The 25,149-nt window shown below is 38.8% G+C and overlaps 2 protein-coding genes across 3 annotated transcripts in view; one reads left to right on the top strand and one right to left on the bottom strand.

The window, feature by feature from the left end:
- The first annotated feature begins 1,478 nt into the window (after nt 1-1,478).
- Nucleotides 1,479-17,922, top strand: KLHL41 (kelch like family member 41). The gene is made up of 6 exons (XM_044242280.1): nt 1,479-2,588; nt 6,024-6,181; nt 6,305-6,412; nt 11,041-11,226; nt 13,060-13,206; nt 17,698-17,922. Exons 1-6 carry the CDS (start codon nt 1,479-1,481, stop codon nt 17,807-17,809), a joined length of 1,821 nt encoding a protein of 606 aa, XP_044098215.1. The 3' UTR covers nt 17,810-17,922.
- Nucleotides 17,923-23,234: 5,312 nt separating this feature from the next.
- The window catches only part of FASTKD1 (FAST kinase domains 1), a 50,013-nt gene continuing 48,098 nt past the window's right edge, over nt 23,235-25,149 (bottom strand). For both annotated transcript variants that reach the window (XM_044242288.1, XM_044242287.1), the window contains exons 14-15: nt 24,662-24,776; nt 23,235-23,508 (exon numbers count right to left, since the gene is read on the bottom strand). In XM_044242288.1, the coding sequence (XP_044098223.1) occupies nt 23,413-23,508; nt 24,662-24,776 (211 nt within the window). In that variant the 3' untranslated portion in view covers nt 23,235-23,412. The remainder of the gene's footprint in view (nt 23,509-24,661; nt 24,777-25,149) is intronic.

A 25,149-nucleotide genomic window follows, 5' to 3' on the forward strand; every position in this document is an offset into this window, starting at 1 on the left:
AGTCCCATTGAGTTCAGAAAATGTGACAATAAAAATTTTATAATAATTCATGAAGAGGTATATATGATGTCTATATGATGTCATCTGCATATAAACAAAAATAGATTTTTTTTTTCAAATCATGACTTCTGCATTCCGTAATTAATAGGGTGTTCTATTACAATCAACAATTTAGATTTCAGTTACTCTTTTTTTTCCCTTGAATAGGCTTGTTTTCCAAATTATGCCAGTGATACAGCACTTCTTCCTGATTTTGCTGTGTTCTGTTGACAACATTGTTTTGTTTGTTTGCTTAAGACTTTATTTATTTATTTGACAGAGAGATATACAGCAAGAGAGGGAACACAGGCAGGGGGAGTGGGAAAGGGAGAAGCAGGCTTCCCGCCAAGCAGGGAGCCTGATGTAGGGCTCAATCCCAGCACCCTGGGATCATGACCTGAGCCCAAGGCAGACGCTTAATGACTGAGCCACCCAGGCGCCCTTGTTGATAGCATTATTTTCGTGGAGTTAACACCTGTTCTGTATTTTTAACTTTTTATTTTTTTATTTTCAACACTTAAATCACAGAATATCTTTAGTAATCATATGTGATTTTTTTCTTTACCTAGTATTGACTGTTAACTATTCCTATATCTTTCTGAACTTGCTTCATTTTAACCTTATGCATTTATCCTACTTGTGTTATAATTGTTTGCCACATCAGATCCTTTGTAGAGAAAAGCAGGGTCTGAATAACAAATAATTTTGTAATGTAATTCAATACTAATTACAGTTTTTCCACTTAAAAGGGTAATTTAGAATGTTAGAAAAGTAGCAGTTTCCCTGTGTTTATTACTTCAATTATGATGAGATATTGTTATTAAAGGTTTTTAAAATTATATTACTAGTATATAAATAGAAGTCTTTAAGTTTCCTACTTCGAAAAGAAAATTATAAATACCACTGTTTTGACTAGAAAATAAAAATTTTTATGTGACAGTAATTGGAAAAGGGATTTTGCTTATGAGTATTCAAATGAACTCACCTCATATTCTTGACCTTTGCATCATTCATTCAGACAGCCAAGGAGTTTGCCACTAGACCATTTTTAGCGGACTGACTCATTTTTATGATTCAGTTTTCTGTCAGTTCAATAAACACTTTCTTTAAACATGTCTTTATTGGCCTATGTTCTAAAGCTTTATGTAAAAGCTTCCCACTTCATTTAAACGGCTTGTTTCTTAGCTGTTTCCTTAGTGATTGAAAGTTCCAGTTGTTCCCTTCAATCTATAACAGCTGCAGGAACAACTCTTCTTTCCAAACTAGCTCTCCTGAATTCCCGTTGTTAGAGTTGGTATCTATATTTAGCTGGTGGGATTAAATTGCAAAGGCTTCAAGCTGGGCAAAGCACACCGATCTGCCTTTTTACAGCTAGACCTGTGTGCTGCAAGGAGCTAAGGCCTTCAGTGTCCCCTTCCTTACCCCAGGTTACTCACAAAATGGATTCTCAGCGGGAACTCACAGAGGAACTGCGGCTTTACCAATCCACCCTTCTTCAGGACGGTCTAAAAGATCTCCTGGAAGAAAAAAAATTCATCGATTGCACCCTAAAAGCAGGTGACAAAAGTCTTCCTTGCCACAGGTTGATTTTGTCAGCTTGTAGTCCTTACTTCCGTGAGTATTTTTTATCTGAAATTGATGAGGGGAAAAAAAAGGAAGTAGTGTTAGATAATGTGGATCCTGCTGTGCTGGATTTGATCATCAAGTACCTGTACTCTGCCAGTATCGACCTCAACGATGGAAACGTGCAGGATATTTTTGCCCTGGCTAGCCGCTTTCAGATCCCTTCGGTGTTCACTGTCTGTGTTTCTTATCTTCAGAAGAGACTTGCTCCTGGTAACTGTCTAGCCATCTTAAGGTTAGGACTTCTTCTCGACTGCCCAAGACTCGCCATCTCTGCCCGTGAATTTGTGTCTGATCGCTTTGTACAGATTTGCAAGGAAGAGGACTTTATGCAGCTATCTCCACAGGAACTGATCTCAGTAATTTCAAATGACAGCCTAAATGTAGAAAAGGAAGAAGCAGTATTTGAGGCAGTGATGAAATGGGTGCGAACGGACAAAGAAAACAGGGTTAAGAACCTTAGTGAAGTGTTTGATTGTATTCGTTTTCGTCTTATGACAGAAAAATATTTTAAAGATCATGTTGAGAAAGATGAGATAATTAAAAGCAACCCAGAACTCCAGAAAAAAATCAAAGTTCTCAAAGATGCCTTCGCAGGCAAACTCCCCGAACCTAGCAAAAATGCAGAGAAGGCTGGGACTGGTGAGGTGAATGGTGATGTTGGTGATGAAGACTTACTTCCTGGTTACCTGAATGACATTCCCAGGCACGGGATGTTTGTCAAAGACCTCATCCTCTTGGTTAATGACACAGCTGCAGTGGCTTATGATCCCACAGAAAATGAGTGCTACCTTACTGCACTGGCTGAGCAGATTCCCAGAAATCATTCTAGCATTGTTACCCAACAAAATCAGGTGTATGTGGTAGGAGGACTATATGTGGATGAAGAAAATAAAGATCAGCCTCTACAGTCTTACTTCTTCCAGGTAAGAAGTGCTATTTTTATAAAAGTAGAGGCATAAAAGAAACTGCGATTCACCGTTCCTTTAGCTGGTGTGTGAATTATTCAGGCTGCTTGTGTTCTATCCTGCTTAATGTCCTACTCCAGCCCCTTGCACTTTTGCTACTTCGAGAGCTGACAGAAATATTTAAATCAGTTAATTTAATGGCTTGTCAACATCTTAGAAAAAGTTTGGTGAAGAATGAGGTCCTAATTAATATGTAAGTGATGACTCAAGATTTTCTTTATACTCTTACCCAAAATGTCAAGTTTTTAGCTGATCATGACTAGGCTCTCTCAAAACCCAGTGTTTTAGTAAAACTTAATTTATTCTTGTATCTCTTCTGAAAAATAGGTTAGGTTATGACTTAGGGAACCTAAGATTTAGTACTTTACACATTACAAAAATGAAAATTGATCAGATTTTCAGCCTTTTTCCAGGTTTTCTTGAACTGATCTGAAGTTCTTAAAGGTAGCATTTTATCTGTTATTTATGTTTACTGACAAAAATATAATTTTGTCGTAAATGAGAACTTACGTACTTAATTTACACACTTTGGGTTACTTTTGGGGAAAAAGTATCTATACCAGTGTGACTAACTTGAATTCATTAATTATATTTAGAAATTTTTATTTATGATAATTTTTTTTTAAGTAGGCTCCATACCTAGTATGGAGCCTAACACTAGGCTTGAACTCACAACTCTGAGATCAAGACCTGAGCTGAGATCAAGACTCAGATGCTTAACAGACTGAAACACCCAGGCGCCCCATTAATTTTTATTTATGACACATGTATTTGGATCAGAGTTGTACTTAGACATTATTGCAAGTTAATCTGTTTTGTGAAACCCCAGAAGTATCCAGGAAAACAAATCCTCCAAACTAATAAATTCTTTGCGGTTTATTTGAAGGGAGTTTATTTCATATTATCAACATGATATCTTTTTATCAGTTTATGAAGGAATCAGTGGCTTAACCTTTATCTTGAATAATGCCAATACCAGTACTTTGTAGCTTACAGCTAGCTCGGAAGAGTTTGTTTAGGTCATAGCTACCCAGAGCCTGAGGTTTATGGGCACTTGAGTTGGAAAGGCCAAAGATAAGTATAGAATGTCATAGTCACTATGTGCTCTCAGAGTGTGTGACATGCTATGCATTCACAAAATACTACTTTTAACCAGCTTTTTCTAATCTTGAAAAATCTAATAATACATGTTGCTCACATTAATCATGATTCTTAATATTCAAAGTTCTGTCAAAAAGTGTTAACTACAAAATATAAAACACAATCGAAGCCATAATCATAAGTATTTGAATGCATGCCAGAAAATTTCCTAAGCCCTAATTTCAAATTCACTGAAATTTCAGAAAAGCTAAATTCTATTTAAAAGTTAATAATTATACCTAGGAAGTAAAAATGCCATCAAAACACAGATGGACAAATACAAAAAAATACAGATGAACAGATACCTAGAAATCATAGATCCAAGAAATACTTATAGTCTTATCTTTATTCTCTTCCATCTTGTTACTCTTCTTACTTTTATTGGCACAGCTTCTCATTTCTGTTTCAAGAAATCTGTTTGATGTTCTTTATAGTTATTAAAAGTCACACAAAGTTGAAAAGATCGACTCTTGTCATTGCATATGCCTTGCTCCTTTTAAAAGGCACAATAGTGCAACAAGGTACCAGGATAAAACACCCGACTATAAAAAAGGTTTTTTATGACTCACAAGAAAAAGTACATATGAGAATATCAGGTTTTATATTGTATTTTTCTGCTTGGTCACATCTGTTTAAAATGTCTTAAGTTAGGAGTAGTATGATCTTTGATTGTATGTTATAAATAGATGATGAGAATTCTTTACCTGGGTAAGAGAGGGGATTTTTTTCCTTAGAATTAATAGATTCACCAAATCTTTGAATAGCACCCCATCTTAAAGTACTCTAGGTCCAAACCTTGATCGGAAACTAGAGCCAGAAAGGTTAAATAGCTTGACAGCTCATCTATGAAAGTGCCTGGTAGGCAGTCTCCTATTACATTTGCTGTAGTAAGTGCCCTAACTGGGGGTCGTGTGGGGCTGTAGGCAGTACTGTCCAGCGTGGGCAGTGCGCCCTCCAGTCTGGGATTACAGCAGCTACTGTTCCCATTTAGAAAACAGTGGATTTATATAGCTTCTATTTGAATATCACTTAAAAGCTCTGTGAGCATTTAGTACAAAACCTGTCACAGAGCCAAACTTCATAAATGTTCATTATTTCTAGTGAAGCACACACCACTTTCTTGATCAAAGGATTTGTTTTCAAGAAGGGAAACATTAGAGCTCACTATCTAGATGTTAAAATTTGTGACTGCAGAGCTAACAATATATATGTGAAGAATAAACTGATCATCATATCTAGTCTTAATTAGTGCTTTACTTTAACCAGAGTTATGAGGCAAGATATATACAGACTTCTACAGAGATCCCTCCCTGGCCTGCAGCCTTTAATATCTGCACCTGCTCTTGGTATCCAGTTATTCTGGGGTTTATTCCTTTTTCTTCTGCTACACAGAAGTAGCACGACAGAGAACAATCTGTAACTGCATTCCCTCGTGAAGATGTGTTCTCATGCCTTGGTGTCCTTAAATGCAAACTGGAAAATCTTATAAGTGACCAATAGTAAGTGCTAAAACCAATGCCAGCCATACCAGAATGACCCATGAGAGCATGGGCACTTCGAGAGCTGGCTTAGGCTTGCAGAAGTCACAGTCGCAAAAACAGGCAAGTTGCTTCTATTACTAATAGGTTTTTTTTTTTAATAGAGACAAGGGTATTTCAAATGACTTCCAATGAAAGGGTTGGAGGTTATAGCTGTTAATACCTGCCTATGTCAGAAGTAATAAAGTGAAACAGAGAGAACCTAAACAATTTTGAAAACTAGAAAAAAGATGTTGCCTAACATCCCAGTTGTCTGTGGACTGAGCGACAGGTCCAGCTGTCCTGGGTGCTGGCTTGGGGAGTGTGTTAAATATAGCATTCTGGGGTCACTCACATACTGTGGCCCTCCCTACAGTGACAACCTCTCTTTCCTCAATGCCCTGAAAGTATTATGATATCTTTTTTGAACCTGAAGAAGGCAACTTGGGAAGAAACTTTGACAAGGAACCTCACAGTTCTAACTGACCACTAGTGACTCTATTCTCTCCCTCCTTTCTGCAGATTTTGGCATTTTAAGTAAGCCAAGTAGGTGTTCTCATTTTTCTTGGTATTCCAGTGGTAAAATATGATACTTTTGGATTGCAGTTTTATTTTACCTGCAACATCTTTCATTATGTCAATGCATTCAACACAGCATGTAAAATATAGCATATTGCTTGGTGCAACTAACTTTTTTCTAACAAGTTCCAAAATTCCTCATATGTTTTTCTTTCAGCTTGATAACATAACATCTGAGTGGGTTGGACTTCCACCTCTGCCTTCAGCCAGGTGTCTCTTTGGTCTGGGAGAGGTAGATGACAAAATCTATGTAGTGGCAGGCAAGGACCTTCAAACAGAGGCTTCGCTGGATTCAGTATTATGCTATGATCCCGTGTAAGTTGACATGACATTCCTGTTTTCTAAGCATTTGGGTATATGAGTACCTATTACATATTCGTAACCTTACACCCTGGTGTTAACTGAAAGCACAGAAGTTCTACCATCTTTTCATTGCAGGGCTGCAAAGTGGAATGAAGTTAAAAAACTGCCTATCAAAGTCTATGGCCACAGTGTGATTTCACATAAGGGGATGATATATTGTCTAGGAGGAAAGACAGATGACAAGTAAGTACCCTAAAATCTCCTTATGGTTTACATCCAAATGATTTTTTTTTAAACCTTTGGGTTTTTTAAAAGTAAGCTCTAGCCCCAGGGTGGGGCTTGAACTCACAACCCTGAGATCAAGAGTTGCATGTTCTGTTGACTGAACCAGCCAGGCACCCCTCCAAATGATTTTTATTGCAAGAGTTCTTTCCTCCTTTCATTTGAAACCTATGTACTGAAATGGGACTTGGTTCTCATCCATAATATTTTGGAAGTTAAAGTTTCAAAATAAAATTTTGAAAAGCTATTAGAGGATATTATAAATGATTTCTAAGGGAAACTGAAGGGCAATTTAAATAAAATTGAAAAATTGCTAACCTGGGGCACCTGGGTGGCTCAGTTGGAGAAGCATCTGACTCTTGATTTCGGCTCAGGTCATGATCTCAGGTTTGTGAGAGGGACCCCTGCATTGGGCTCCGTGCTTAGCATAGACCCTGCTTGAAATTCTCTCCTCCTCCTCCTACCTCTCCCCATCTCTCTTTCTCTAAAATAAGTAAAAGCTTTTTTAAAAAAAAAAAAAGGTTGCTTAAGTAAACTTGTAGATTCCAGCATATTGCTAGGCACTAGCATGATATTGCCATCATAAGCATTCTTACAGTGAGAAAGCAGCATTTAGGAGCATAATCAAGTCTTTAATTGGGCTAATTTTTAAAAAAGATTTTATTTATTTATTTGACAGAGATCACAAGGAGGCAGAGAAGCAAGCAGAGAGAGAGGAGGAAGCAGGCTCCCCGCTGAGCAGAGAGCCCGATGTGGGGCTTGATCCCAGGACCCTGGGATCATGACCTGAGCTGAAGGCAGAGGTTAAAGCCTCTGAGCCACCCAGGTGCCCCAGGGCTAATTTTTAATTATATCTTACTACATTAAAACCAATAGGCTTTGGGGGCACCTGGAAGGCACAGTAGGTTAACCTTTGGACTCTTGGTTTCGACTTAGGTTGTGATCTCCAGGTCCTGAGATCAAGTCCCTAGTGGGGTACCCCTAGTTGGGCTCCCCAAGTTGGGCTCGCCATTAGATGTAGTCTGCTTGAGATTGTCTCTCCCTCTCCTTCTGCCCCTCCCACTTGTGCTTTTGCACTCTCCCTCCCTCTCTAAAATAAATTGATAAATCATTAAAAAAAAAACCCAGTGGGCTTTCTTATTCTTTTGACCATAAATAAATAAAAATTAAGTCTACCTCTGTAATGTAATACTTAAAATATAACTGCTAAAGGGATAGTGCATAAAAATACTATAGATTTGTACTTTCTATTCATAAAAGAGAATTTAGATAGGTGAGTTTGAAACTGAAAAGCATGGGGACTGAAAAGAGTGCAGTTGTTTCCCAAGCAATGTTTCACTGACTTACTCCTGGACAGAGGGGATATTAAAAACATTTAACAATGGGTCACAAAGAGGCACTGATCAGGGTGCCTGGGTGGCTCAGTAGGTTAAGCCGCTGCCTTTGGCTCAGGTCATGATCTCAGGGTCCTGGGATCAAGTCCCGCATCGGGCTCTCTGCTCAGCAGGGAGCCTGCTTCCTCCTCTCTCTCTCTGCTTGCCTCTCTGCCTACTTGTAATCTCTCTCTGTCAAATAAATAAATAAAATCTTAAAAAAAAAAGATTTAAAGAGGCACTGATCAAACAGAACTATTGCACCTGGTTCACCCACTAGTGTCCAGTGTCTTGTGAGGAAAACAGGATGAAAATCATAGAACTTGATTTCTAGGCACTTCTCAAGGGATAGTTCATTAGGAAAAAGATTTTGTAACTCAAGGGGAGAAGTGAGTTCAGAGTGCTCTAGAAATCAGTTAATTAAATGAGTAGTCCATCTGGTAAAATGAAGATTTTCAGTTTAAATAGTAAGAATTAATTTCTTGGCTCTGAAAACTCTGCCTAATTTGGCTTTTGCCCAGGTTGCTTAATAAATAAAGATGTCAATCCTGGAAAGGGAACCAGAATTAAGAATTAAAGGGACAAAGGAGGAAAGGAGAGTAAAATATGGAAATATAGAAATGTGCTAGGAATAAAGAACTCTATATTCATAGTGAATAATTAATGGTCATTATTAAATTAAAATGACATATAATAGAAGAAATATGGTTTTTAAAAAATATTTTATTTATTTGACAGAGAGACAGCAAGAGTGGGAGAGGAAAAAGTTGGCTCCCTGCTGAACAGGGAGCCCAATGTCAGGCTCATCCTAAGACCCCCAAATCCTGACCTGAGCCAAAGGCAGACACTTAAAACTGAGCCCCCCAGGCACCCCAAAAAATGTGATTTTAAAAAGCAGTGGGAACCTGGGGCGCCTGGGTGGCCCAGTAGGGCCCAATGTGCCTCTGCCTTCGGCTCAGGTCATGATCCCAGGGTTCTAGCATCGAGCCCCACATCCTGCTTCCTCCTCTCTCTCTCCGCCTGCCTGCCTACTTGTGATCTGTGTCTGTCAAATAAATAAAATCTTAAAAAAAAAAAAGGCAGTGGAAACCTGGAAAAAAAAGAAAAAGAAAAAGAAAAAACAAAACAGAAATAGACTCATGGATATATGAAACAAACTGATGGTTACCAGAGTGGGGTAGGGTTGAGGATGGGTGGATAATATTGTAATAACTTTGTATGGTAACTAGACTCACCATGGGGGATCATTTCATAATGTATAAAAATATCAAATCACTGTGATACACACCTGAAATGAATATGATATGGTATGTCAATTATATCTCAATTAAAAAAATAAAATAAAAATAAATGACTAATTGTTTTAAAAGGGGCTTTTATACAGTCTATCCTGTTCAAAGATAACATATACTGAAATTTTTATATTTTCCTTAATCTAAGCTATTCTCATCAAATAAATATTTATAGGAAAGCCATATTACAAACTTACTCAGTGAAAAATCTTATTTTGGGTATTTTTCCTGACTAAATGGCATGGAAAATGTGCATTAAGCAGTGTCCTGACTTTGGAAATGTAGTGACCCTGCCAAATGATTTGAATTGTTTCCTTCAAGTGGTGTTAGTAACTAGGAAATTGATATGTCAGTGAAAAGCATACAGGTCTTGTCAGTAAGAATATATTAATCTTGAGAATATGATTAACCAAGACAACATTGCTTGACTACTGCCAAAGTCAAGAACTTTGAAATGAGTCATTATCTAAAAGTAAGCACTGAATCGCACTAGATTAACCACTAGATTTGAAGAACATGATTTTGTAATCATGCCCTTGTCAAGAAGTTTTAAAGTAATACTTACAGTCAAATACTAGCAGAAGTTCTTCTACATGGTTTTTCATAAGACTAAAGAAAAAAAGTTGTCCTCACAAAAAGTTGGGGATTTTGTTTGTTTGCTTTTTGACTTTACCAAATACATTCAGGGGTGCCTGGCTGGCTCAGTTGGTAGAGCATGTGATTCTTAATCTTGGGGTTGTGAGTTCAAGCTGCACTGGGCATAAAGCTTACTTTAAAAAAGTGAAAACAGGGGTGCCCTGGTGGCTCAGTCCTTCAGCGTCCGCCTTCCACTCAAGTCATGATCCCAGGGTCCTGGAATGAAGCCCTGCATCAGGCTCCCTGCTTAGCGGGAAGCCTGCTTCTCCCTCTCCACTCTGCCTTCTTGTGTTCCCTTTCCTGCTGTGTCTCTCTCTGTCAAATAAATAAAATCTTTAAAACAATATACATAAAATATATATATTTTTAAAAAAGTAAAAACAGGAATGCCTGGGTGGTTCAGATGGTTAAGCATCTGCCTTTGGCTCAGGTCATGTTCTCCAGGTCCTGGGATCGAGCCCTGAGTTAGGCTCCCGGCTCAGCAAAAAGTCTGCCTCTCCTTCTCCTTCTTCTCCTACCCCTGCCCCCCAACTCCACATTTGCGCAGGTGTACACACACACACACCACACACTCTCTCTCTCTCTCAAATGAATAAATAAAATCTTTTTTAAAGCAAAAACAAAACAAAAAATGCACAAATATATCCAGCTAACCAATTATTGTTTAGCATTTTGAACTCCCATCAGTAAATTACGGATAACTTCAAGGAAGATACTAGCTCAGATAAGTACAGGTTTTCTTGGTAGCATTTAGCGTATAAAACTGTTCTCATTACTCATCTACTCCCATGACTGATTGCCTATAGTCCCAGATTTCTTAAAAATGCATTGGTGTATTAATGCTATACTAAAATGAAATAAGCCATCATATTAAATTTAAAATAGGTACTTCCATACCTAATTTTTTGAAATTAACTGATCCATTCCTAGGAGATTCAAATAATAAGATCAGCTTAACATTTTTATTACTTAGCACAGTAAAAGATTTGTGAAGTTTTTTTTTTTTTTTTAGCTCTATTCCTGTCTTCCATTGAATTTAGCAACAGAAAGGATTAAAATCTACTCTGTCTGGGCAGTTGCCAAAAGGAAAGTTACCTTACCTTCCAGTAGTATAATTAAGTTCCCCACATTTGGAATTGTTATATATTCAGATTAAGAATACTTTGAGTTTTTCTAATTCTGTTTTATGTATTTCAGATGGGAAGCAAAGCTAAATGATTAGTGAAATTGCTTCCTTCAGAAAAGAAAGTTTCTAAAAGGACCATTTTGTTGTCTTTTATGTTTACAGAAAGTGTACAAACAGGGTGTTTATCTACAACCCCAAAAAAGGAGACTGGAAGGATCTGGCTCCAATGAAAATCCCTCGTTCCATGTTCGGAGTGGCAGTGCATAAAGGCAAAATTGTGATTGCGGGAGGTGTCACTGAAGATGGTCTTTCAGCTTCAGTGGAAGCTTTTGACCTCACAACCAATAAGTGAGTTGCTATATCTTACTACAGCGTATGAATCACTCTACTTTCCAACTTTGGATGAAAATTAAACTTTCTAATTAGGGCATGGGGAGAGAAAGGCGGGAGGCAAGGATTAAAAGGAAACATCTGGATCTGGGTTTCTTCCGCTGTTACTGGGTGTGAAATGCCTAACATTCTGATGCATTAAGTGGTTTGCAACTTGGGATACATAAACCTCAAGTTAATGCCAGAATGTTCCATTTATCCTTTTTATTAACTTTGTGAGTTTAGTCATGCAAAGGTAATGCTAATGAATGAGATGCATGTGGATGGATATACATATCTCCATATGGTTATTTGATTTGAAATATGTAGTTTGTTTAAGGACGGAAAGACCTCCACTTAGCTTGTGATGTTTGTAAAGTATGAATGCTTCAGAAATTTTTTTACGCTCTTTATAATTTTCTTAAAATGTTCATATATAAGCTTTTACTGGCTTAAAGTTAATGTGAAAAGATATTTGACAGATATTCTTTGTGTAAAATTAGTCTTTTTCAAATTTTTGAGCTCACTCATCTGGATAAGTATATAGTTTTTATACTCCTAGTTTAGCAATGAAGAAAAAATTAGAGTACCGTCATTACTTTTTTAAGGAACCATGTAATGTCTGATTACAAAATAGACTTTAGTATCTGAAAATCACCAAGGAATTTTTATGGGAGAGGATTTAAATTATCCTGAAAAATCATCTTTTTTGAAAACTGTGTATTATGAGTAAACACTCATAAGAAGTTAAAAGGCAAGTCACAGAATTGTAAATACTCTATGCTCTTAGTTTTTTTCATATGTGTGTATAGATATTTGTATTTAAATTTGTATGCTTTTTGAGAAATAACAAAATTACACTAAAATGTTCCTTATGATTACTCTGGAGGCTATGATTATGGGTGATAGTTGTTTTCTTCTATTCCTTTCTATATTTCCAGATTTTCTCCAATGTACATATACTATTTTTATAGTTAGCAAAACAGATAATAGGGACGCCTGGGTGGCGCAGTTGGTTGGACGACTGCCTCCGGCTCAGGGCGTGATCCTGGAGTCCCGGGGTCGAGTCCCACATCAGGCTCCCAGCTCCATGGGGAGTCAGTTTCGCTCTCTGACCTTCTCCTCGCTCATTCTCTCTCTCACTGTCTCTCTCTCTCAAAATAAAAAAAAAAAAACCAGATAATATATTTCGAGTAAAGGTCCACTTTTAATGCCAGAGTAATCAAATAGAGAATTTCAAAATGATTAACTCATTTTAGATTCTTGATCCTGCCAACTAATTTGATTGATTTTATAGTTATGTGTCTTATTTCATATGGCTGTTAACATTAAAAAGTCCCCTTAAACCCTTTATTTAAAAAGATGTAGTATAAGTCATCAAAAAGTTTCTAAACTAGGATAATATAAAGTTAGTCACATGCCTTTATTGGAAAGGATTTGAAGATTTCTTGAGAAATGATGGAAATCAGAGTTTCTAAAAATGTGTATTAGCATTTCAAATGAATTTCAACACCGTAGGACCTAGGAGGCCTAGAACTGCCACAAAACGCCCACTGTTTATATCACCATTGCTGAACATGCGAACTGATGAAGGAAATATTCTGGGATTGACATATTGAGAGCTTTATAGTTAATCTGGTTACATCTTTCAAATAAAGGAATATGTCAATATTTTTCAGTAACAAACTTAACCTTCTAGTGTAGATGCCTTTGCTAGTTGAATTTTTAAATTAAATTTTTATATAATTGTTCAGTAAACACATGTAACATTTCCTTAGGTTTTACATTGACTCTATTTTCAAAAATTCCTAGATGGGAAGTAATGACTGAATTTCCCCAAGAAAGAAGCTCCATCAGTTTGGTCGGCCTGGCTGGATCCCTATATGCCATCGGTGGTTTTGCCATGATTCAACTGGAGTCCAAAGAGTTTGCCCCCACTGAAGTCAATGACATATGGAAGTAAGTTTTTTTGACTCCCAGTTTTCAGGACGAAATAGCAAATCAAATAACTGATAACAGATAAGACAAACAATTTTGCAGTAAAGAGTAAGCCAGACTTTCCCAACATGGATGCTTCTTCTTGGTAGTAGACTAAACACTTTTTGAACCTAACTGGACTTCTGCACATGCCACTTACTTGAGCATCAAGTACTGCTTCTCATTGTGCCTGGGGAAGGAGTCTTCTGGGCCTGTGAATGGGAAAATGAGAGTTGGACTGGTGATCCCATGACCTCCATTCTGGCTGTAAAAGTGTACTGCTCTAGGCATCTAGCAGAGCAAAGGCTACTTCCAACACTTTCTACCAATGAGTACTTGATATCTTCAGAAAACAGAGTTCTGAAGAAACACATAACTTCTTGAGTTTCCGTGAATTCATTAATTCTATTTTGAATCTAATGTAAGTGGTTTTCCAGTTTTTGAGGATTCAGTTACAAAAGCTATTTAAAAAGAAGAAGTGAAAAGTAGCGATCCATTTTACTGGTCAGATAGGAGCTGGTCAGATGTCCCAAATATGACACTTGCAGTTGTTACACATTTGAGTATTTTAACTTAGGCTTAAAATGAAGGTAGTGTTTATACAGCATGTGTGGGATGGAGAATTCTACCATATTTTCTGATGCTGTGAACACCCCCTGGAGAACAGGGTGTATACAAGAAGTCTTGGGAGACGGGTAGATGGTGTCATGCATAGAGAGTCACGTAGTTGGGCAGGGCATACACTATGCAGATATCTGGTTACCATTAGGCACCTCATGGGTCTGCCAAATGATGCTTGCTGCCTTCATCCCAGGAACTGTGCTTGCTGAGAAAAATTCATAGTAGGTAGATTTCAGTTTTCCGCGGTGAGTATTACTGAATTCATCCCGTACACTTACCCAAAAATTGCCAAACTCATGCTTTCCCTCTTAGCTTAAAGGCCAGCCCCCACTCTCAAGGATGGAGGCCCTTCCCTGGTCTGTGACCAGATTGTTCAGAACCTTGGACACACTCAAGGGATGGCCTATGGACTAGCAGTGGTGGCATCTCCTGAGAGTCTCTTAGAAATGCAGAATCCCAGGCCCCACCCCAAACTCACTCAATCAGAATCTTCATTTTAACAAGATTCCCAGGTGATTTGCATGCACATTTAAATTTGTAGGGACAGCTCTGGAAGAGGGATCAGTGAAGGCATACCACCAAGGCTGAGAGTAGAAAGTGTATGTTACTGGTTCTATACCTGACCCAGCACATGCCTCATTCCCTGGGGAATGGGAAGGCTGAAAGGCCCATGGCTTAACCAAGCAATTATTTTGTGCATCAAACATCATTTCCTTGTGTTGTTGTGATAGTAACTAGCTGTGGAGAGGGCAAGAAAGAAAATGGCTATAAAGGCTATAAACTATTCCTCATCTCCCCCGCAAAAAGGAGGAAGAAAGAAAAGTGGAAATTTCCAGGGAAGGAAGAGGCTAGACTCAGGAAGAGGTTGAGATGGAAAAAGACTGGAAGCAGTAGGGAAAAAAAAAAAGAATGAAATAATGGGAGGGCTGAGAAGGCCAGGGTTTTTGGAAAACAGGGATGAATACCAACAGTGAGATGGGCAGTGATTCTTAACACTCGCCACACATTTAAATAACCTCGGATGTTTTTTAAAATATACCAGTGCTCGGACTTCCATGCAGGCCATTTATATCAGGATTTCTGCCATCAGGTCCTAAAACCTTCTCAGGTGATTCTACCAGACAGCCAGGGTTGAGAAACAGTGATGTTGGGAAATGGTGCCATCAGTCAGCTGAATCCCATCTGAGCCTCTCTGCTCCCTACCGGTGACCAAAAGCCAAGTTGCTTCAGTGGGAGGATGCTGTAGGCAGGAAAGGGGAGCATCTCCGCTAAAAGTAGCCCTTACCCTGCTGAGGGGGGCTTGAAAGAGGGACCCTCTCTGATGATGGTGTATTTTGCGATTAGGACGGTGGTTCCCAAGGCTCACCTAGGGAGCTTCAGGAAGTATTGACACCTCTGTCCTACCACCACTGACTAGGATTTAATCAGTCCAGGGTATGGTCTGGGCTTTGAAACTTTCAAAAGACCTCTGGTCTTTTGATTCTCATGTGCAGACAAGTTTGGGAACCACCCGACTGGGGAAAGGCAAGAATACATTCATCACTGTCTGCTTAGCTGTAAAACTTTAAATTTAGGTACTAGGGTTTCCACTCGGGTGATAAAATCTAGAGCAATAATTCTCAAATCTTGCTGCATATTAGAATCCTTTAGGGAACTTTATTTATTTTTTTTTAAAGATTTTTATTTATTTATTTGACAGACAGAGATCACAAGTAGGCAGAGAGGCAGGCAGAGAGAGAGAGAGGAGGAAGCAGGCTCCCCGCTGAGCAGAGAGCCCGATGTGGGACTCAATCCCGGGACCCCGAGATCATGACCCGAGCCGAAGGCAGCAGCTTAACCCACTGAGCCACCCAGGCACCCCCTTAGGGAACTTTAAAAAAAATCCTCATGCCCAGGCCATACTCCATACCAGTTAAGTCAATCTCTGGGGGTGAGAGCCAGGCATCAATATTTTTAATGTCTCTAGGTGGGTTCTAAATGTGCAAGTCAGGGGCGCCTGGGTGGCTCAGTGGGTTAAGCTGCTGCCTTCGGCTCAGGTCATGATCTCAGGGTCCTGGGATCGAGCCCCACATCGGGCTCTCTGCTCTGCGGGGAGCCTGCTTCCTCCTCTCTGCCTGCCTCTCTGCCTACTTGTGATCTCTGTCTGTCAAATAAATAAATAAAATCTTTAAAATAAATAAATAAATAAATGTGCAAGTCATGTTAGAGAACCAATGATCTGTTGTGGTTCCCAAGGCAGCATCAGCACCACCTGGGTACTTGATAAATATGCAAATTCTCAGGCCTTACCTCAGATCTACAGAAACACTGGGGATGGAGTCCAGCAAACTGTGCTCTAACAAGCCCTCCAGGTGACTCACATGTGTGCTAACACTGGCAGCAACTCACCTGCAGAAAGGTGGCTGCCACTTGTCCTCAACTTCCTAGTGAATCTACCAACACATGCAGATAAAATTTAGAGACGAAAACTATCGGTAATACCGGTATACCACATTCTAAACCTACACACCGTCTTAGTGTGATGTGTAAAAAAAATTTTTTTCCATTCTTAATTTTTTTATTGAAATCTTTCCATTATTTAGGATTGACCAAGCTGAAAGTAAAAATATAACTGCCAAGAAGCAAATGCTTCTAAGACTCATTTACCCTCCTACTGCTTATATGTGCTCACTTTCTCATTTAAAACTATTCCTTATCTTTTAGTGTGTTGCCCCAAATTTTGCAGAGATAATTAAGGTTTTCCCCTTTATTAGTTGTAAAATATTTTTTTCTACTTAGCATAAAAAAACACTTGGTGCACAGTACAAATGTTAAGATTAAATTTAGACCACTGATGATATTAAGTCAGATACCACACAGCTTACATAGGCATTAGCCAATCTTAAAAATTATTACTTTAAATCTTATTCATCATTATAGGATGATTTAGGGGTACTTCTTATGTGTCAACTATTGATAGCTTCTGGAGAAGGGGAGGACACTAAGAGGAGTAAGATGTTATTTGCCCTCAAGTACCCTTGAGCTTGTTGAGAACATAAATATAGGGAAAAAAATTAAAAGAATTATAACTGCTATAATAGATACTATACAAACGACAATGTGAAAAATGAAGAGAAACTGCAAACTCTGCTTGAGGAAGGCAAGAAAGGCTTCAGAAAGAAGGCAGCATTTCAGAATTTCTCATGGAGAAAAAGCATTCCAGGCACAAGGCAGAGTAGAGGCACACATATTTCAAAGCAATTCGAGTTGCCTGTATCTTTATAACCGTGACTCTTCTCCCCAGGGAACAACCTAATGTTAGTTCTTACCTAACATCAAGTGCAAAATCTAAGAGGAGTACTCGCACAAGACATTAATGGGGAAGGGAAATAGGTTCTTCTGGAGTGATCACTAGGGTCAGGTGGCATGCTGGGCACAAGTATATTGGAAAAACTGAAATTATAATCAAGGCATCTAGCCACCCCTGTTCTTCCCAGTTCTTACTCTTAAGGTAGAGTCAGCTGACCTTGACTCATAGAGACTGGCCATCATTATTGGTCCAAAGGTGAACAACTGATTGCTTTAACTGTTGATTACTCTTAGTCTCTGAACAGTCTTTGATTCCCAGAAAAGGCTTAACTGCCTAAGCATCCTGATTAAATACCATGGCAGTGGTTCAGGAGTTCAGACACTCACTCATTCAGGGAAAGCATATTTGGGGAGGAATGTATTCCACCACCAGTCAGGTGCATCCTCCTCTAGACAAAAGCCAATAGGATTTTCTCAAAAACCCATATTTGTATACTGAATACTAGGAAACCTATAGAGCTATTAAAAAATGCTTATTGATTACTTTTCTTTTTTCTCCATCAGGTATGAAGATGATAAAAAAGAATGGGCCGGGATGTTGAAGGAAATACGTTATGCTTCAGGAGCTAGTTGCCTAGCAACACGTTTAAACCTCTTCAAACTGTCTAAACTATAAATGGGGAGGCGGAAAAAAAAACAATAGAATGGGATGTGTTTTGTTTGGAAATAGGGCTTTAATTTATTCTGTTTTTCAAAAGCCTACGCAGAGATTCATGTAGAAATTATTCACTAAATTACTGTCCATGAGGTTAGCAGCGAGCATCATAACCTCAAGTCATTGAAATCCTAGGTGTAATGATCGTTGTTTAAAACCATTTTCTAGTAAGAAATTAAATATTAAGTTGAATGGATTATTTCTTTTGTTACTCTGTCTCAATCAGCTGTAAAGATTTCGAAATTTGTTTACGAATTCTTTCACTTGCATTGTTACGGTAACTTTACACTCATTTTCTATTATATATTAAATTGGAATGAAATAGGTACACCTACATTTTTTTAATGTTTAAAGTATCAAATATCACCTTCCCTTGTGCTTCAAGATATGACAAGAATCCTATGCATTATGTTAAAGATTACATACCATAAGAAAACTTTGGAAATGCCTTTTAAGAAGTGTAATAAATGGGTTTCATTTGAAGGGAAAAAATCTCTTAAGTAGTCAAATTCAAGTGGTCTTCCTTTTTTTCTCCATTCCTTTTGTGATACTAGTATATTGTTATTTAAATCATATTAAATTTTTTTTTAATTAAACACCAGTAAACCACAGTCTTCAAGCTCCTAACTACAGTATCTATGGTAGAAGGGTTAAGGATTGTTCTCAGGAAATGAATTGACTCTAAATTGCCAGGCATTAGTTGGAGCCAGTGAGTGTACTGGAGGAGGGTATGTATTTGTTGGTTTAAGCTTTATCTATATTTTCCATGGAAGAACTACCTATTCATAAATTTCTGATAGAAAGGTGACTGTATTATTGCATTTTCTGAGATGTGAAACACCATATTCAATATGTTGTTCTTAATGTACACACTAAGTTGACATCTCAGTCTGTCCACAACCACTGATGCATCCACAGATACGTTTGCCTTCTACCTTACACATCTTATTTTCTGAATAACCTGACTTGGAGCTAATTTGGAATGTTCCACTATTACTTGTCAAGCAATTTCATGAAGAAAAGGTGAGCCTTCATACAGGATTATTGTCTCTACCATAAATATGGGAACTTCCAACAAAACCCAGCTTTACTTTGGATCTCTGATGTAGAATCCTGGGTACTTTTCTGTATTAACAAATACTGCCCTAGACTATACCACCATTATACAATCCACAAATCCTGAGGATGGGAAACTCCACAGGTTTTTCAGCAGATAACTGTTTGGAAGAGAATGTGGGAGATGGGGGCACCTGGGTGGCTCAGTGGGTTAAGCCTCTGCCTTTGGCTCAGGTCATGATCTCAGGGGTCTTGGGATTAAGCCCTGCATCGGGCTCTTTGCTCAGCAGGGAGCCTGCTTACCCCCTGTCTCTTCCTGCCTCTCTGCCTACATGTGATCTCTCTCTCTGTCAAATAAATAATTTTTTTTAATCTTAAAAAAAAAAAAAGAGAATGTGGGAGATGCTTATAAATTAAGACACACTTAAAGGGGGTGAGGTGCAAATTATGGTCTCTATAGAGATGCAAACCTGAATGATAAAACTGTTAGAGGAAGTGCTTACTATAAAAGCAAGATAGTGGTTACTTCGGGGGACCCAGGGGATCCTGGGATCATGACCTGAGCAAAGGAAGACACTTAACTCACTGAGCCACCCAGGCGTCCAGCTAAGTAACGATATTTTAAACAAGGTACTTCAACTAAACCTAAATCAAATATCAACAGACCAAAACTTAACGCAGGACCCATGTTTTATAGCTATGCTTAAGACTCAAGGCGCTCTGGCTACCAACTTATTTAGGGACAGAATGAACTTAGAGGGTCATTAAGTCAGAAGACAGTAAGTTTTAGATGCTAATTACCTGCACTCCCACCAGGTGGCCTGAGGATAATTACTACACAGTTTTCTGCCCAGCACAAATAAATCATTCTTGGAAGAAGGGATAGGGGTTATATCACATAGTAGGCCTTTAGTAACTATCTTATTGGATAAATGTGTTGTAAAACAAGAGAAAATCATTATTTCCTCATCATGGGTAGGAGCAGGCCAGGTCAAGATTGGTCCATTTCCCACTCCCATCTCTTTATTTCTGTTTATTTAAAAAAAAAAAAAGTCTCCTCCCACTTTCTATTAAACCAGTCAGGTTTCCACACACACCCCTTCCCCAAAACTCCTCCTCACAAGGTTACCAATGATTTTTATGTTGCTCAGTTTAATGGATATTTCCCAATCCTCGTTTTACCTGAGCCATCAGCAGCATCTGATACAACTGCTCACCCCCTCTTCCTCCTCCTTGAAATGCTGCTTTCTTGACCTGGATTCTAGGAAGTATCACTACCTATGACTGTCCCTCCTACCTCAATGGCCATCTCTGCCCAGCCTCCTTTGCTCATTTCTCTTCTCCTTGACCTCATGTTGGGGCACCTGGAGCTGAGTCCTCAGACTTCTCCTCTGTTTACTCTCCTCTAATCATATTATAATGATTTCACCTACTTCCATAACTTTATTTTTTTTTTAAGATTTTATTTATTTATCTGACAGACAGATCACAGGTAGGCAGAGAGGCACGGAGAGAGAAAGAGGAAGCAAGCTCCCCGTGAGCAGAAAGCCCGATGTGGGGCTGATCCCAGGACCCTGAGACCATGACCCGAGTCAAAGGCAGAGGCTTTTTTTTTTTTTTTTTTTTTCAGCTCAGTGCTTAGTATATTAGCAGGGATGCTTTCCGCTGCAGATCAGAAATATCCAAGTCAAAATAGCTCGAACAATGAGCGGGAGCTTGTTATCGAACATGTAAGGGGTTTGGAAGCAGGGATATTTTTTTTTTCCAATTTATTTATTTTCAGAAAAACAGTATTCATTATTTTTTCACCACACCCAGTGCTCCATGCAAGCTGTGCCCTCTATAATACCCACCACCTGGTACCCCAACCTCCCACCCCTCCGCCACTTCAAACCCCTCAGATTATTTTTCAGAGTCCATAGTCTCTCATGGTTCACCACCCCTTCCAATTTACCCAAAAGCACATACCCTCCCCAATGTCCATAACCTTCCCCCCTTCTCTCAACCCTCCTCCCCCCAGCAACCCACAGTTTGTTTCGTGAGATTAAGAGTCACTTATGGTTTGTCTCCCTCCCTATCCCATCTTGTTTCATGGACTCTTCTCCTACCCACTTAAGCCCCCATGTTGCATCACTACTTCCTCATATCAGGGAGGATCATATGATAGTTGTCTTTCTCCGCTTGACTTATTTTGCTAAGCATGATACGCTCTAGTTCCATCCATGTTGTTGCAAATGGCAAGATTTCGTTTCTTTTGATGGCTGCATAGTATTCCATTGTGTATATATACCACATCTTCTTGATCCATTCATCTGTTGATGGACATCTAGGTTCTTTCCATAGTTTGGCTATTGTGGACATTGCTGCTATAAACATTCGGGTGCACGTGCCCCTTTGGATTACTACGTTTGTATCTTTAGGGTAAATACCCAGTAGTGCAATTGCTGGGTCATAGGGCAGTTCTATTTTCAACATTTTGAGGAACCTCCATGCTGTTTTCCAGAGTGGTTGCACCAACTTGCATTCCCACCAACAGTGTAGGAGGGTTCCCCTTTCTCCGCATCCTCGCCAGCATGTGTCATTTCCTGACTTGTTGATTTTAGCCATTCTGACTGGTGTGAGGTGATATCTCATTGTGGTTTTGATTTGTATTTCCCTGATGCCGAGTGATATGGAGCACTTTTTCATGTGTCTGTTGGCCATCTGGATGTCTTCTTTGCAGAAACGTCTGTTCATGTCCTCTGAAAGGCAGAGGCTTTAACCCCCTAAGCCATCCAGGTGCCCCTTCATGACTTTAAATACTGCAGACAACTTCCAAATTTGTATCTGACATCTGGACCTCTGCCTTCACCTCCAAACTCATTAAAATACCTATTTGGTAACTCCACTTAAGATGTTTAAAAGGCATCACAGGGATGCCTGGGTGGCTCAGTCAGTTAAGCATTTACCTTCAGCTCAGGTCATGATCCCAGGGTCCTAGGATTGAGGCCCACGTTGAGCTCCCTGCTCGGAAGAAGCAAGGGGCCTGCTTCTTCCTCTGCCTGCTGCTCCCCCTGCTTGACTGCTTTCTCACTCTGACAAATTTTTAAAATCTTTCAAAAAATTTAAAGAAAAATTTTTAAAAAGGCATCAAAAACTCAACATTTCTAAAACCAAACTCATGATCTTCACACCCACTGCACCCCCTATTTCTTCCTCCAGTAGACTTTCCCATCTCAGTCAACAGCATTAACATCCTTTTAGTTGCTCAAGACAAAGACTTACAAGTATCTTTGACTTCTTTCCCTCATACTTCTTTTCCAGTGAGTGAGCAAATTTTGTTGCCTCAGCTTCCAAATACATCACAAAATCTGACCACTTCTCATTACTTCCACAGCTACCACTCTAAGCTGACCACCTATTTTTTATTTATTTTAAGTAGGCTCCACACCCATTGTGGGGCTTGAACTCATGACCCTGAGATCAAGAGCTTCCTGTTCTACAGACTGAACCAGCCAGGTGCCTCACCAACCAACATTTGTCTCATTGCAGTCTTCTCCCATCTCACTGAACAGAGTAGCCAAAGAGATTCACTCCTTTATAGAAACTCTCCAATCGCTGCTTATCTCACTCACTATAGCCAAGAGGTTGGGCATTATGTATTTATCTGTGTTACCTTTTCTCGTATTATATACTTCTACCCTCAACCTCCCATTTGTTCTGCTCCAGCCACAGGGGATTCCATGGTATTCTCAAATATGTCAGGCATATTCCTACATCAGAATCTTGGTCTCTCACCAAGAATACTCTACTGCCAGGTAGCCTCACCTCCTCAAATCTTAATGCAAATATCACCTTAGTGAGTCCACCTCAGATCACCCCATATAAAATCATACCTACCCAAAATATTCCTATCCCCTACCCTCCCAATTTTTCTCCATATCATCTAATATCATCTATGGCACAGTATATTTTATTCATTTTGTTTGACTCTACCCACAGCAGATATGCTACATTCACTGCTGAATCCCCAGCATCTAAAACACTTCCTGGCACTTAGGCACTCAAAAAACAAATTGTAAACTAGGTTTCTTAAGAGCTACAAGTTCCTTATATTAAGAATTTTTATACCATTTCCCAACCAGATAATAAAGAAATATTGGAAAAAGGAAAATGTTAATTTTATTTTAAGTTTTTTTTAAAAGATTTTATTTATTTATTTGAAAGAGAGAATGAGAGAGACAGAACATGAGGGGGCAAAGTCAGAGGGAGAAGCAGACTCCCCGCTGAGCAGGGAGCCTGATGTGGGACTCGATCCTGGGGCTCCAGGATCATGACTGGAGCTGAAAGCAGCTGCTTAACCAGCTGAGCCATCCACGCGCCCTTGTTTGTTTATTTTAATAGGTATTCAGCTGACCTTGAAATCCATCAACTCTGAACTATTAGTTTTTCATTGAGTCAGGAAACATAATTAAAAATAAGTTCCACTGGGACACACCATCATCACTAATTTTAAATAAAAACTACAGTCATGATTTGCCTTCCCCAAATATACATTCTCTCAGGTAGTTCATCCGAGCTTCCTTTGTTGACAGTGCCATAGAGTTCCATTCAAAGTGCGGGATCTGTAAAATATGCCAAAGCAAGAACAAAGAGACATCAGGAAAGACTTGTAAGCACCACTAAGCCGAGCTGTAGGAACCTGCAAAATTAGTTTACAAAAGCATAAGCCATTTTTAGAAGCCGAGTTGATCCTTCTTCCTGATAAAGCCCAGACACCTACTTCTTCCTCCCAGCTTTTATCCTCCTATTCCTACAATACCAACAGCAGACCATTTTTCCTACGTACCTTTCCAACACACATAAACCAGCCTTTTTCTCTTGTATCCCTACCGATCTGCATAGTGCCTCTCTCGTAAGAGAAATAAAAAAAAAAAACAATAGATCTTCCAAAGACAATAAAATGATTTTTATTTACCATTCAAGAAAAAAATGGAGGATGTTCTGTTTGAGACATTTTAATATAACATTTTTTTAATATTTAAAAAAGGTAATTCAGGGGCGCCTGGGTGGCTCAGTGGGGTAAGCCTCTTCCTTCGGCTCAGGTCATGATCTCAGGGTCTTGGGATCGAGTCCCACATCAGGCTCTCTGCTTGGCAGGGAGCCGGCTTCCTCCTCTCTCTCTGTCTGCCTCTCTGCCTACTTGTGATCTCTCTCTGTCAAATAAATAAATAAAATCTTAAAAAAAAAAAAAAAAGGTAATTCTAGAACTTTCACGTTAAAAGGGAACATATACTGGATGGACCTAGACAGTATAATGCTAAGTTAAATAAGTCAGACAGAGAAAGACAAATACCATATGATTTCACTCATATGTGATTAAGAAACAAAACAAATTAACAAAGAAAAAGAGAGACCAAAAAACAGACTCTTAATACAGAAAACAGACGTGGCCGTCCAGCAGGGGGTGGGAGGGAGAAATAGATAAGGGGATTAAGAGGTACAAAGTTCCACTTGCTAAATAATAAATCACAGAGATGAAAATAGAGCACAGAGAATATAGTCCATAAGACTGAAAAAATGTTTGATGAGAGATGATCACTATATTGAATCGTGGCGAACACTGAGTAATGTAGAGTACTGTTGAACCATTATGCTGTATAGCTGAAATGCATAAACACGGTATGTTAATTTATACTCCAATTTTTAAAAAAGGAAACACATGTACAGCCAGTTTTCTGGGTTTTTTAGAGACTGAACTACATGAGTATTTCATACCTGAATTACACGATAGCCCAAAATTTCCAACTGTCGTTTCTGCATAGCGGATTTTCCTTTTAAGTGAGGCATGTTTCTACAGAAAGCTCTTGAATCCAAAAATTCCAGAGAAATCCTACAGAAGATAAAAAAAAATTTACTTCTGAATCAAAATGAGAAACAATAATTATAAGCCTTTCAGGTACAAAGTTGCATCTTTACAAATTAACAAAAGCCAAATGAATACAAATGAATATGCTATTTTTCTACTTAAAGTAGTAATTGATGGGGGTGCCTGGGTGGCTCAGTGGGTTAAATCCTCTGCCTTCAGCTCAGAACATGATCTCAGGGTCAGGAGCCTGCTTCCCTTCCTCTCTCTCTGCCTGCCTCTCTGCCTACTTGTGATCTCTGTCTGTCAAATGAATAAAATCTTAAAAAAAATAAATTAGTAATTGATTTTTAATTGATTAGTAATTGATAAAAGTAAGCTTATTCATTAGAATTTACAC

Source organism: Neovison vison, chromosome 3, assembly GCF_020171115.1.
Source record: "Neovison vison isolate M4711 chromosome 3, ASM_NN_V1, whole genome shotgun sequence".
NCBI lineage: Eukaryota > Metazoa > Chordata > Mammalia > Carnivora > Mustelidae > Neogale > Neogale vison.